General features: G+C 38.7%; 1 protein-coding gene across 1 annotated transcript in view; it reads left to right on the top strand.

Annotated features, from left to right (window-relative positions):
* The window catches only part of CNTN4 (contactin 4), a 460,587-nt gene that overhangs the window by 230,367 nt on the left and 215,355 nt on the right, over positions 1–14,865 (top strand). Inside the window, exon 4 of the mRNA XM_032592345.1 lies at positions 173–268. Within this exon, the coding sequence (XP_032448236.1) occupies positions 173–268 (96 nt within the window). The remainder of the gene's footprint in view (positions 1–172; positions 269–14,865) is intronic.

Genomic DNA, 14,865 nt, shown 5'->3' on the forward strand with positions numbered 1-14,865 from the left:
AGGATGACAGGACAATATCATGTGAAAAGAAGCTACACTGAATTTCCTTGATATGGGTGATACAATTACTGTTTCTCAGCAGAAGACTGTCCTCTTTTGAAATACTCCAATTCTCTCATATTATCTTAGACCTTTACAATTTAAACTCTTTTTCCTTTATCTTTCTTAACAGATCTTGAAAACTTTAAAACAAGAACAAGAAGCACTGTGTCTGTCCGACAAGGTCAGGGGATGGTACTCCTATGTGGCCCACCAGCCCATTCAGGAGGTAAACTATAAGTGCACTGAATGTGCACACTTTTCACTTCACTTGCTGCTATTTTGTTGTTGTTGCTGCTTTTTCTCCCCTTGGCACTAGCTAAAGGAAAAATGTCATTTGCAGAGATTCTCTGTGTCAAGGAAGAATCATTGTCAGTGCCTCCCATAATTAAGATAGGAAAATACCAGATTCTGCAAATGTTCCAACCCAGTGCTATTTAGCTGGCACAAGGGGAAACACACCTGAGTCAACTGAAATAAGAATCCTGTTGCTTAGTAAGGCAATGTAGGTAAAACTACCCCTGCTTTCTCCAACTCAATTGGTTTCAAAGATGGCCTTGCTTTATTTTGTCTCGTTTTTTTGGCTAGGGAAAGGATCAGATCCAGAACCCAAGTCCTCTGACCACAGAATCCAAGGTCACTTTGTAAAGACTCATAATGTCTACATCAGTTAGGAATTCATTTGATGTGTTTTTAAGTTTATTTTTCTAAGTTTTGTTTAATTTCCACCTAGTTAACATATAATGTAATAATTAGTTTCAGGTGTAGAATTTAATGATTCATCACTTCCTTACAACACCCAGTGTTCATCCCAACAAGTGTCCTCCTTAAGTAAATAAGTAAAAAGTAAATAAGTAAAGATAAATAAGTAAATAAATAAAGAGTAGGGAATTTGTTTGACTGCAAATAACTTAAAACCCAGCTAACACAAACTTCAACAAGCTTCATGTTGTTCTTACACACATTTCCAAAGGTATGTATTTTCAAGCTAGCACCACTTCCTGAGGATGTCTTCCAGGATGCAAGTCCTTTCTCGCATCCTTCTCTGAGGTCCTTAACAGGTGAATGGCAAGGGTAGCAAGTGTGCAGTCCAGACAGGCAGAAATGGGAATAGGCAAGAACAAAAGTCCCAAGTCTCCCTCTCAGTTTGCATTTGTATTATGAAAGGTTCGCTTTGCCGGAAGACTTTTACCTACATGTCACTGGTCAGCTACAGTGGCAAGAGAGATGGAAAAATCAAGTATTTTGTACAGATAAATTTGGTGGCCCTGAAAAAAATCGTAATTTTGTAAATAGGGAGACTATGGAACTTGCAGTTTCTGCTAAAAGGACCAACGATAACTGAAAGGCAAATCTGACTTCCCATAAGGGGCACAGCAGTGTGGAGGCTTAATATATAATGCTGTCTATTAGGATTCCTCTAAAGTTGTGGTAACAAGACTGATAAACTCTGTTCTTGGGAATTCTGGCTCAAAGTTGAATTTGCTATCTGCTATCCTTGTTATTATCTTAATTTTCTCTTTGGCTTAACGCATGATGAAAAGACAAAAAAAATAAACTGAGAATTTGAAAACATCCTTCTATTTTTGTCCTGTGTTCTGAAGTTGTAACTTTTCATTTCTCATCTAATGCCCCAGCTAACCTTTGCAGCAGGAAGTAACAATTAGCAAGATAGCTGAAAAGACTCGTACTTCTAATATGATGAGTGTTAAAAGCACATGGAGGAGGCCTCCCTGAATCTAAACTGTGGACATGGAATTATTCAGGGTTCTGGGTTTTGAAGACTGGCAGAGAATCCAGGTTAAATTTCAGTAGTTTGTATTCTGAGAAATAGGTTTACTCCTTAGGACTTGAGTTTTCCCTTCAAATTAGCATCAGAATAATAAAACTTGGAGTTCTGACATGAGGTCCAGCCCTAGCTCTGTTTCAAATCATTATTTGATATTGAGCAATTTTTTTTTAATTTTTCATATCACACTCTTCTTATCTATAAAAAGATGAGATCAAAGGAAATCTTTCCGATCCCTTTTAGTTCTATCATTACATGGTAATAACTCAATAAGACTAAACATGTTTATTAACTAGGCTTGCATTATTGAATTCTGTCATTTATACGAAGAAATCAATTAACTGGACCTATATTTAGGTAAAGTGAAGTTCACTCAGACTGACTTTTCTCTTCTTACTATAAAATCTGATCAAGGGGCGCCTGGGTGGCTCAGTCGGTTAAGCGGCCGACTTCGGCTCAGGTCATGATCCCGCGGTCCGTGAGTTCAAGCCCCACGTCGGGCTCTGTGCTGACAGCTCAGAGCCTGGAGCCTGTTTCGGATTCTGTGTCTCCCTCTCTCTGACCCTCCCCCATTCATGCTCTGTCTCTCTCTGTCTCAAAAATAAATAAACATAAAAAATTTTTTTTTAAATAAAATCTGATCAAAATAAGAATGGAAGGTTTTGCTAATTTCTTCTGCAGTCTACGTTCACAGCACTAAACTTTCATAACATGGCAGCAATTCCAAAAATTAATCTTGTAGGCTTATTAAGAAAAACAGTATCCCACTCCTCCCCGGCATAATGGTATCTTTGGGAAAGCCAAAGCACCTGAAGTGTTGCTGTGCTGCTACACAATGAGACACCTGAATACTTTCCCCTTCCCACAGAGAAATATATTAAAAATTTTCATAGACATCCCCTGAAATGTGCTTGTCTCTGCTGGCAGCAGTCAGCAGCTCTGAAATCCGGTTTTTTGAGCTGTGCTGACATTCCTGACAGTCTTGATGGTGAAAGACAAGGAAATAAATATTCTCATTATGGGCTTTATTAGAAACCGCGTGCTCAGTAACACTATGGGCAAGGCAGGCAAGGCAGGGAAATTTGCAAGAACACAAAGAGGATCTTGAAAGTTGTAAGGGAGTATCTCATACAGCCATCAGTTTGGGGCAGTGGAGTCACTGATGATCTGATGAAATGCCCCCAGTTGTCAAAGCCCTCCAGTGCAAACTGTATAGCAGGGGTTCTCTTGTTGCTTCTCCAGACGGTGTTTCACCTGAAAGCTGGCAGAATCACCATGAGCCACTGGATATACCGAGCATTTTAGACCCAGCATATGGTATCCCAGTTTAATTTGTAACAGATCATGCAGAGGGAAGGAAATGAGTCAGCCTTTTATTGTATCAATGGGATACTGAGTAATGGCATGAAATCCATTGTAAAGGATGCATGTCCTGTTTCAAAAGCTGTGAGGTGTCAGACTTTCTTAGGGTAACATAGAAATGAGCAACAATTAATCTATTTTTTTTTTTTAACAATATTATTCTTTTTTTTTTTTTAATTTTTTTTTTTCAACGTTTATTTATTTTTGGGACAGAGAGAGACAGAGCATGAACGGGGGAGGGGCAGAGAGAGAGGGAGACACAGAATCTGAAGCAGGCTCCAGGCTCTGAGCTGTCAGCACAGAGCCTGATGCGGGGCTTGAACTCACGGACCGCGAGATCGTGACCTGGCTGAAGTCGGACGCTTAACCGACTGCGCCACCCAGGCGCCCCAATTAATCTATTTTGAAAAGCATTTCAGACAGCAGGTATTTCCAGGACTCTATCAATCACTACATGTACCATCTTTGTTGTCTTTTGGTTAATAGATACAAATTCAGTTATGATGTCATTCCATAGATTCTACTATTCAGTTTTAGCACAAACACCAAACAGTGGAAATCACTGTGATGAACTCTGGTTGTCCGTGATGTCCCTTCATATTAGAAATAGAGTTTATTGAGGTCCAGAATTTTCACCTGGCTTTCCATCACCTCCAAGGTCATTTGGCACCAGGAATTCAGGATCCTTAGCCATGCTCTCATTAAGTAGGAATATGACTGAGGTACTTTGAGATTCTTCCTACCAGCGTACTAAAATTGTATTATTCATCAGTGAATTCCTCCTGAACTGTTCAGGGAGGTTTTTGTTCTCACCTTCCTTTTTGTATGTGTCACCAAGATCCTTGCTACTCAAAATGTGGTCCATGCACCAGCACCATCTGCCTTACCTGGAAGCTTGTCAAAAAGACCATTTCAGGTTCCACCCATGGCCTACTGAATCAGAATTCACATTTTAATAAGATCTCCAAATGATTCATATGCACATTAAAGTTTGAGAAGCCCCAAGCTATTCTCTCACACACACCTCACTTCTGGCCACTGGTGGGCAGGAAGCTGAGGCATAATCAAGGCAACATGTTAAAGTCATGGGTGCCCAACCATTTCCCAAAGATATTTTGATTCCACAAATCTGGGGCAGGATTCCCAAAACTATTGTTTTAGAGACTCTGAGGCAGCACCACATTTAAGATCCACCCACTTTGATCACCTTCTACAAAGCCAGCCCAGAATCACACTACTGAGATGGAGTGTTTTGATTTCCACATCACCCAAACAGAAGGGTCGAGTACTTTTTATGTCAAATTCGTATTTAAAAGAATTTAAAATAAAATATAATCACCTCAGGCTTTACCTTCATTTATTTTTGTGGATGTTGATAAGGGAGATGAACAATCAAGAAAAGACTGGCTTTTTCTCAAGTGTGTGTGTATCTTCAAAAGTAGCATTTTACATTTGGCCAGCTTTTTACTACATTACTGTTAGTGAAAGTATGGCTTCCTAGAGTATTAAAAAGAAACCATGTGATTCTGATTCTAAGATTATTTTCATTGTTATGGGTTTTTTAGAAACCAGCTATAATTGTCATCATTAGATGATTTTACACAGAACACATTTCCATTAAATTTGGATTCTGTTCACATGGCATGAGATGCAGGGACCTTACAACAGAGCATCTGTGGAGTTCTTTATGGTGTTTATAATGCTTTAGTTGCCATTATATTATCTCTGATCCTTACAATAATCCTATAGGAAGTAAAGACATGTATTTCATAGATAAGGAAATTGAAGCAAAGAGATTATGTGGGGTCACACACTAATCAATGGCAGGGTCAGGAGTTATCTTTGCCTAGAATGTGACCCTTTTTTTGTTTTTCCAGTCCAGGAGACAACACTGGAAACAGGTACTGGATTCTCTATGCTGGTGATTCTCTGGGCCCTGTCCCAGATCAATTAAGTGTGCCTTTCTTGAGAGGGGTCCTCTGGCATCCTTTATATTTTTAAAAGCACTATACATGATTCTAATCTGCCGTCAGGGTGCAAAATGTGTATCTCTGCATTACAAAATCAAGTAGATCTTGTCTCAGCAAAACCTCTCTATTTGCAAACCTCTCCAGGGTCCAGGAAATTTGATTTGATCTGGACATATCCACGAATATTATAACCCTGAAAGAAGTGTGCCTTCCAACAGCGTAGTTATTTCAGCCGGATCATTTTGTTTTTACTGTAGGACAGAGGAAAAAGCAGGAAACTGGGACACCAAATTCCAGGCCCAGATCTCATATTAACTTACTGTGTGGTCTTGGGCCAATTACATAACTTTTCTGAGTCCTTTTGGTTTCTGTCTTCCCACACATACTGTTTCTATCATCAAGATGTCACCTTCAGGATCAGGCTCACCCAGTTTCTGTAATTTTGTTTAATGTTTATATATTTTTGAGAGGGGGAAGGGGATGGGGCAGATAGAGGGAGACAGAGAATCCAAAGCAGGCTCTGCACTGTGAGTGCTCAAACCCATGAACCGTGAGATTATGACCTGAGCCAAAATCAGGAGGTGGCTGCTTAACCAACTGAACCACCCAGGTGTCCCAGGCTCACCCAGTTTCTTAGTGAATTCAAACTATGCCAGCAGGTTTTGGGTCTGGAGTGATGTTGCTATGCTAAAATGAATGTCCTCTATGCCCAGAATAATGCTCAAGACATCCACATTTTGTCAAGCAGCCAGCTCTGCCCAGCCCCACTCCATGCCAATCCCCAACCCCAGCCCCATACTGGCTCCCATGCTTACCAGTTCTATATACCTTCAGACTTCTGGGTGCATCTTTATTTACTCCAAATACCAATTCATTTCACTGTAGTATAGACACTAAGTTTAGCTCTTTCCCTCATGTTTCACCCAAAGATGCATCCAGATCCAAACCTGAGACAATAACACACTGTCCTGTGGGTCTTAAGTATTGCTGACATCTAGGAGGTTTACTTACTGGGCCCCATATGCCATATCAGACTCCCTGGAAAATTAACATCAAAATGGCTGGGTTCTAGTTTTATCACCCTGTCATTTGGACAACTGGCCACTTTCTTCAAGAAGCGGCCCAGTTCCAGCTTTCTTTCATCCACATTTTAGGCTGTCCCTCTCTCCCTGTATCTTTGTTCTCAGTGTAACTCTCCAGTCTTCATACAGTATTATGTTATCCAAATAATATTTATATTTGCTCTATAAACCTCTCAAATACGTTAGAGTAAAAACATGTAATAAATGTGGTAGCAATTTGCACAAGGGAAACGAAAGCAAAAATAAACTATTGGGACTCCGTCAAACTAAAAAGCTTTTGCACTGCAAAGGAAACCATCAACAAAATGAAAAGACAACCTACTGAATTGGAGAAGATATTTGCAAATGATATATTCAATAAAGGGTTAATATCCAAAATATATAAAGAATTCACACAACTGAACACTAAAACCACCCAAATAATCCAACTAGAAAGTGAGCAAAAGACCTGAATATATATTTTCCCAAGGAAGACATTCACGTGGCCAAAAAACACATGAAAAGACGCTCGATGTCTCTAAACATAAGGGAAATACAAATCAAAACTACAATGAGATGTCACCTCACACCAGCCAGAATGAGAATGACTGGTACCAAAAAAGATTAGCAACAACAAGTGTTGGCGAGGATGTGCAAGAAAGGGAACCTTTGTGCACTGTTGGTGGGAATATAAATTGGTGCAGCCACTATGTAAAATGGTATGGAAGTTCTTCAAAAAATTAAAGATGGAAATACCATATGATTCAGTAATTCCACTACTGGGTATTTACCCAAAGAAAACAAAAACACTAATTTGAAAAGATATATGCATTGCTATGTTTATTGTAGCATTATTTACAATAGCCAAGATATGGAAGCAGCCCAAGTGTCCTTTGATAGGATAAAGAAAATGTGGTGTGTGTGTGTGTGTGTGTGTGTGTACACACACATATATGCATGCATACATACAATGGAGTATTACTCAGACATAAAAAAAATAAAATAAAATCTAGGGGCCTCTGGGTGGCTCAGTCAATTGAGCATCAGACTCTCGATTTTTGGGTCAGGTCATGATCCCAGGGTTGTGGGATTGAGCTCCATGTCAGGCTCCACATGTGGCGCCTGCTTGGGATTCTCTCTCTCACTCCCCACCCCTGCCCCACATGTGCACACATGTGTGCTCTCTCTCTCAAAAAAAAAAAAAAAAGGGGGGGGGAATGAAACCTTACCATTCTTGATAACATGTATGGACCTAGAGGGTGCTATAGTAAGTGAAATATGTCAGACAGAAAAAGACAGATATTATATGAGTTCACTTATAAGTGAAATCTAAGAAACAAACAAACGAGAACAAAAACAAAAACAAAAAAAACCCCACAAACTCATAAATACAGAAAACCAACTGGTGTTGCCAGAGGGGAGGGCTTGTGGACCATGGGTGAAATAGGTGAAGGGGATTAAGAGGCACAAAGTTCCACTTGTAAAAGGAATAAGTCATAGGAATGAAAAATACAGCATAAGATACATAGTCAATAATGTAATAACTTTGAGTGGTGACAGTAATTAAGATTATCATGGGGAGTATTGCCTAATGTATAGAATTGTCAAGTTACTGTATTATACACATGAAACTAATATAACATTGTAGATCAACTATACTTTAATAAAAAAGCATATGTATTAGGGATCAGTCAAACATGGGTAAACTACCTTGTATGATGTTTGATATTTACATTATGATATCTATGGGAAATGCATGCTAAGTTTCTTGTCTAACCCAAGAAACTTTATGTGTTTACTTAAATAGATACTGCAATTCAGTGAGGAAAGGCTAACCTTTAGTAATAGGGTTATTAGTGCTACAGACTACTAGGTATTGTTTTGTTTTGGGGTGGATTTTGGTTTTTCTTTTGGGGGGGTGGCATTAAACTTTCTTAAGACTTGTTTTCACTGTTTAACTCTACCATATTCCTTTGAAATATATGAACCTGGACTCTTTCATCTGAAATTAATGGTCTAGTTTACCCCGCTTTTTTTTCTTCCCACTTTGCCAATCAGAGGAGATTTCAACTCATTAGATATTTAGTCAGCATAGAGTACTGTGAAACCGTCTGGAAGGCGATGGTTTTCTTCATTCATTAAGCCTCCCCTTTTTCACTCATTGAGCAGAAAAAAGAGCCACATTGATCAGAGACTACTTGTTATAAACCCTTCCACACAAATGGCACGGTGGAGTGTTTCATTTTGGGGAGGATAGGCCACTAGGATGATTTGTCTTTATTACACAAATACAGGCTCCGTTTCTCACAGCCATGAGATCATTTAGCTCAAAGAAAGAATCGGCACCGGAAGCAAAGGAGGGAATTAGGTCTTGCATGTCTTAAAGAATGACTTGCTTGTCCCCCATCAGATATGACTACAAGAATTACGGTTAGTATTTCTGATATCAGTCATCTCCACAATTAGTTAAGCTTATTCAATAATGCTACTGGCATACGTTTTGCCTTTGATTTTCCTGTCAGCTTTTTAAAACAACTTGAATGTTTTATGACTATACTTTTGGGTGCTTTAGTGTCAACAACTATGTACATATGAAGAGAAAAAAATGAGTGCATAAGTAGCAAAAATTTCCTTTTCATAGAATAATTTCTAAACCTTTTGTAGCCAACCACCAATATCTTAAATTAACCTGTATAGAGAATTGTTGGTTTGGGTTCTAAGAAGAGTTCCTCAGGAGTGACAGCCATATACTTTCTACCTAAACTGTTTTGCAGCCACAGCAAATCCATAAACTTAGAAATTAACTCAGCTACTTAATAAGTAGCAATTAATTAAATTTCTTTGCTTCCAGTAGCCTAAAGAGAATCATTTAGTTAAGAAAAAAGTTATTCCAGAAATAAATTTCAGGAAATTCTTTTTCTATCTCTTTGTTTCCTCCTTTGCTTCTGTGTAAATGTTAACATGTTCATTATTTGGCAGAAACCAAAGCATTTTAGTTGAATAACGATGGCCTTAATTACCCAGCTTCTCTAATGACAGTTACTGTGCATTTAATTTACGGATAGGCACTATGTAAGAGTATTTGTGGATAGATTTATATTCAGGTTGGAAATGTCTCTTTTTAAACATAAAAAAATATCAAAGACGTTATCTCCAGGTTTGATCCTTAGAACTGGAGGCCCGTTGATCAGTCAAAGTAAGGGCCAAACACATTAGCACCAAAAGGAAATGGTATTTGGGAAGTGAGGTTTGATCCGTAAAGCTGAATGATCTGCAAACTGTGATCATTTCAGCAAAGCTCAATTTCATGTTGAGCTTTCTCTTTTGGAGTTGTCCTGTCCCAGAAAGCAGTGAAGGATGATATTGTGTGGGATCACAGGTGCTAGTTGGGATGTGAAGAGTCTGGAGATGTGAAAAGCTCATTACATATCCAGTAGAGTACTACCAGGGATGTACCAGCCAGAACAGAACAAATGATCAACACTGATCTTTCAATAACATGAACCTGGCTGAGCATTTCATAAATAATCCAGTGGGCAATCACTGCAGGATGTATGGGAACCATTCTTGTTTTAATGCCCACTGGAAATATACCCTACGAATCTCATCTTTTCAGCTGAGGAAGAAACAAGGAGCTCTTTAGATATGTTTTCAGCAACAAATTGGTGTTTTGTCAGGTCATTGCATCATGATGTTACATTGAATTAAGCAGGATAATGGTGTGGTACATAGAATGAGGAAATGCTGTCTGAGTCCTGGAAATTTGGAAATAGACTCTGGTTGGGAGATCAGAAATTGAAGGCTCCAGATATTATACATGGAAAATCCGATAGACTCCACCAAAAGTCTGCTAGAACTGATACATGAATTCAGCAAAGTTGCAGGATACAAAATCAATGTACAGAAATCAGTTGCATTCTTATACACTAACAATGAAGCAACAGAAAGAAAAATAAAGAAACTGATCCCATTCACAATTGCACCAAGAAGCATAAAATACCTAGGAATAAATCTAACCAAAGATGTAAAGGATCTGTATGCTGAAAACTATAGAAAGCTTATGAAGGTAATTGAAGAAGATTTAAAGAAATGGAAAGACATTCCCTGCTCATGGATTGGAAAAATAAATATTGTCAAAATGTCAATACTATCCAAAGCTATCTACACATTCAATGCAATCCCAATCAAAATTGCACCAGCATTCTTCTCGAAACTAGAACAAGCAATCCTAAAATTCATCTGGAACCACAAAAGGCCCCGAATAGCCAAAGGAATTTTGAAGAAGAAGACCAAAGCAGGAGGCATCACAATCCCAGACTTTAGCCTCTACTACAAAGCTGTCATCATCAAGACAGCATGGTATTGGCACAAAAACAGACACACAGACCAATGGAATAGAATAGAAACCCCAGAACTAGACCCACAAACGTATGGCCAACTCATCTTTGACAAAGCAGGAAAGAACATCCAATGGAAAAAAGACAGCCTCTTTAACAAATGGTGCTGGGAGAACTGGACAGCAACATGCAGAAGGTTGAAACTAGACCACTTTCTCACACCATTTACAAAAATAAACTCAAAATGGATAAAGGACCTAAATGTGAGACAGGAAACCATCAAAACCTTAGAGGAGAAAGCAGGAAAAGACCTCTCTGACCTCAGCCGTAGCAATCTCTTACTCGACACATCCCCAAAGGCAAGGGAATTAAAAGCAAAAGTGAATTACTGGGACCTTATGAAGATAAAAAGCTTCTGCACAGCAAAGGAAACAACCAACAAAACTAAAAGGCAACCAACGGAATGGGAAAAGATATTTGCAAATGACATATCGGACAAAGGGCTAGTATCTAAAATCTATAAAGAGCTCACCAAACTCCACACCCGAAAAACAAATAACCCAGTGAAGAAATGGGCAGAAAACATGAATAGACACTTCTCTAAAGAAGACATCCAGATGGCCAACAGGCACATGAAAAGATGTTCAGCGTCGCTCCTTATCAGGGAAATACAAATCAAAACCACACTCAGGTATCACCTCACGCCAGTCAGAGTGGCCAAAATGAACAAATCAGGAAACTATAGATGCTGGAGAGGATGTGGAGAAACGGGAACCCTCTTGCACTGTTGGTGGGAATGCAAATTGGTGCAGCCGCTCTGGAAAGCAGTGTGGAGGTTCCTCAGAAAATTAAAAATTGACCTACCCTATGACCCAGCAATAGCACTGCTAGGAATTTATCCAAGGGATACAGGAGTACTGATGCATAGGGGCACTTGTACCCCAATGTTTATAGCAGCACTCTCAACAATAGCCAAATTATGGAAAGAGCCTAAATGTCCATCAACTGATGAATGGATAAAGAAATTGTGGTTTATATACACAATGGAATACTATGTGGCAATGAGAAAAAATGAAATATGGCCTTTTGTAGCAACGTGGATGGAACTGGAGAGTGTGATGCTAAGTGAAATAAGCCATACAGAGAAAGACAGATACCATATGGTTTCACTCTTATGTGGATTCTGAGAAACTTAATAGGAACCCATGGGGGAGGGGAAGGAAAAAAAAAAAAAAAAAGGACGTTAGAGTGGGAGAGAGCCAAAGCATAAGAGACTGTTAAAAACTGAGAACAAACTGAGGGTTGATGGGGGGTGGGTGATGGGTATTGAGGAGGGCACCTTTTGGGATGAGCACTGGGTGTTGTATGGAAACCAATTTGTCAATAAATTTCATATATATAAAAAAAAAAAAAAGAAATTGAAGGCTCCATAATGTTCGGTACTATCAGGGATCTTGATCCTGTGAGTGTTACATCACAAATAAGAAGTCAGCCATTTTCCTGATATATGTATTTTTCAACTTGTTCAGTTAGTTTTCAGACATTTAGGAAGAAAATAACTTAAGTAGGCTAAATCACAGACTTGAGAAAACTACACATTTGGGCAAGTGAAGTTCACACCCAAAAGAGTAAATTGTGGCAATTTGTCTAAAGATAGGGTTATAGTTTCTGATTCTATGTAGTATCAGAATACTGATTTAAAAGAAAATGATTTAATTAAGTGGTTGTATATTTATCAAGGATGAACAGTATGGATGAAAAACTTCTTTTAACCAAAACTTCTTTTAACTTCTTTTAACTTCTCTTATAGAGAGACCACTTCTGTCCATGTAATGAACTAGAAGATATGTCAGATCTTTAATTCAGTAGCTGATTGGAAGAATGTTCATGATCTCATAGGTAGATCCTGGCTGCTAACAAAACAAAACTGGGCCACCATGCTGTACTGAGAAAGCTCTTCACATCTCCAACTGTAACACACATCAGAAAGTTGCAGGTTAACACATTATCATAATCTTTACTGTCTAAATTAACCCCTGGAAAGGAGTTGTGTTATAACAACACTCCACAGGAATTCATAAATGCATATGGCAGACACAGCTGGAGACATCGTTGCAGTTGATAATGTAGCATTTCAGAAATATCCAAGGAGTCTCTACTTTGTGATGTGATTTGGAACGTGTATGCTTTCTCATTCCCTTAAACAGCACATAGACCAGAGAACACCTAGGAAATGCCAAAATAGTTTGGTTGTAGGTGTTTGAGGCCAAGTTCTTATCACTTTATGCAAACTTTTGCCTTTTGAAAAGACAAAATTTTAAAAATAAAATGTAGCTGATTTAAGTATCATATTTCCTCAATTTGTGGCTTCCACTTACTGTAAAACAAGGTAGGTATAACACAGCTCTGAAATGAACACATAAATATAAGAAAGACATTCCTACACCTTCTCATCTGTGAGTCCTGCTACCATTTGAATTTGTTCACTCTATCCACAAGCCAGCATTCCTTATCAATGTACAGTTCCAGTTTATTTCAGTGGAAATGATTGTGATAAATGGGATTTATAATTAGGTCCTAATGAAGTATGTAAGTTAGGATTTCAGATCGAAGAGAATAGATTGCTTTTTAAAAATAAAAATATCTGACTTTGACAGAACCTCTCAGTTGCAAAGGCATTGGTATAGACGTGGCCAATATAGCAGTGAGCAAAAACAGAATGGTTCCCCTACCATAGACTTACAGGTCTGCTGAGGAGTTAGGGGGTATTCAGATAGTCACATTGGAATGTGTGCTTTTGGTTGTGGGCTGAGTGAACAACAGGGCTCAATGATCTAATCATGTAAAATATAGGCTTACCTTACAGATATTGTGCGTTTAGTTACAGACCACTGTAATAAAGCAAATACTGCAATAATGCAAGCCAAATGAATTTTTTGTTTCTCTGTGCTTATAAAAGTTATGTGTACACTATACTGTATTAAGTGTGAAGGAGCAGTATGTCTCAAAAAATGATGTCCATACCTTAATTAAAAATGCTTTATTGCTAAAAATTGCTAACCATCATCTGAGCTTTCACGGAGTCATCTTTTTGGCTGGTGGAGGGTCTTGCTTCAATATTGATGGCTGCTAATTGATCGGGGTGATGTTTGCTGAAGGTTGGAGTAGCTGTGGAAGTTTCTGAAAATAAGACAGTGACGTTTTCTACATCATTTTACTCTTTCTTTGACTATAGAACAGTTAGAGACCGTTGTAGGGTTATTAATTGGCCTGGCTTCAGGATTGTTGGAAAGGAAATAGGGAGACCAAAGGAGAGGGAGAGAGATGGGGAGATGCGAGCTGGTAGAGCAGTCAGAACATACACATTTATAAATTAAGTTCACCCTCATGTATGGGCACAGTTCATGGTGCCCCCAAATAGTTAACAATAGTAACATCAAAACTCAGTGCTCACAGATCACCACAATCCATATAATAATAATGAAAAAGCTTGAAATATTGCAAAACTTACCAAAATGTGACACAGAGACATGAAGTGAGCAAAATGCCCTTGGAAGAATGGCACCTACAGACTGGGTTAACACAGGGTTGCCACAAACCTTCAATTTGTAAAAAAGCAAGGTCTGTGAAGCACTGTAAAGCAAAGCACAGTAAAATGAGGTATCTGTTAGAAAGACATGATGTAACCTGGGAAAAACTTCCTTGCAGAAGTCGCTCTGGAGCTCAGACTGGGAAGGATGAAAGGGTAAAGGGAAGGAATGGTATCACAGCCAGAGCAACAATACGTGCATCTGGAGTGGGGAAGGTTGTCTGGCCATGAGAAGAAGTCATGTGGTACCCAAGAGCGGTGGGGAGAATAGTACAACTTTAAGACTGGGATATAGGCAGAGACTAGCTCTGGAGTAGTGTTAAAGATTAGGGTGTTTTTCTGAAAGTAAGATGCTGCTGAAGATATTTTAAGTGAGATAGGGGATGAGTTACAGTGGAAGGCAGTGTTGAAACATGGGTTCTTTGTAGCTAAGGCTGATTTATTATTACCTAGCTTTTTGTGAAAAACAAAGAAAGAAAGTTTTAATCAGACTAAAAACAGAGTAGTCATCAAAAGTTTATTTGAAGAATTACCTATAATTATAGCACAAATAGGCCAAATTGAGCAATAACCATAGGAGACTATCTTAATCTGTTCAGGCTGCTATAACAAAATACCACAGACTGGGTGGCTTGTAAAAAACTAATTTATTTCTCACAGTTCTGGAAGCTGGAATTCTGAAATCAGGGTGGCAGAATGATCAGGTGAGGGTTTTCTT

This window comes from Lynx canadensis, chromosome A2 (assembly GCF_007474595.2).
Source record: "Lynx canadensis isolate LIC74 chromosome A2, mLynCan4.pri.v2, whole genome shotgun sequence".
Taxonomy (NCBI): Eukaryota; Metazoa; Chordata; class Mammalia; order Carnivora; family Felidae; genus Lynx; species Lynx canadensis.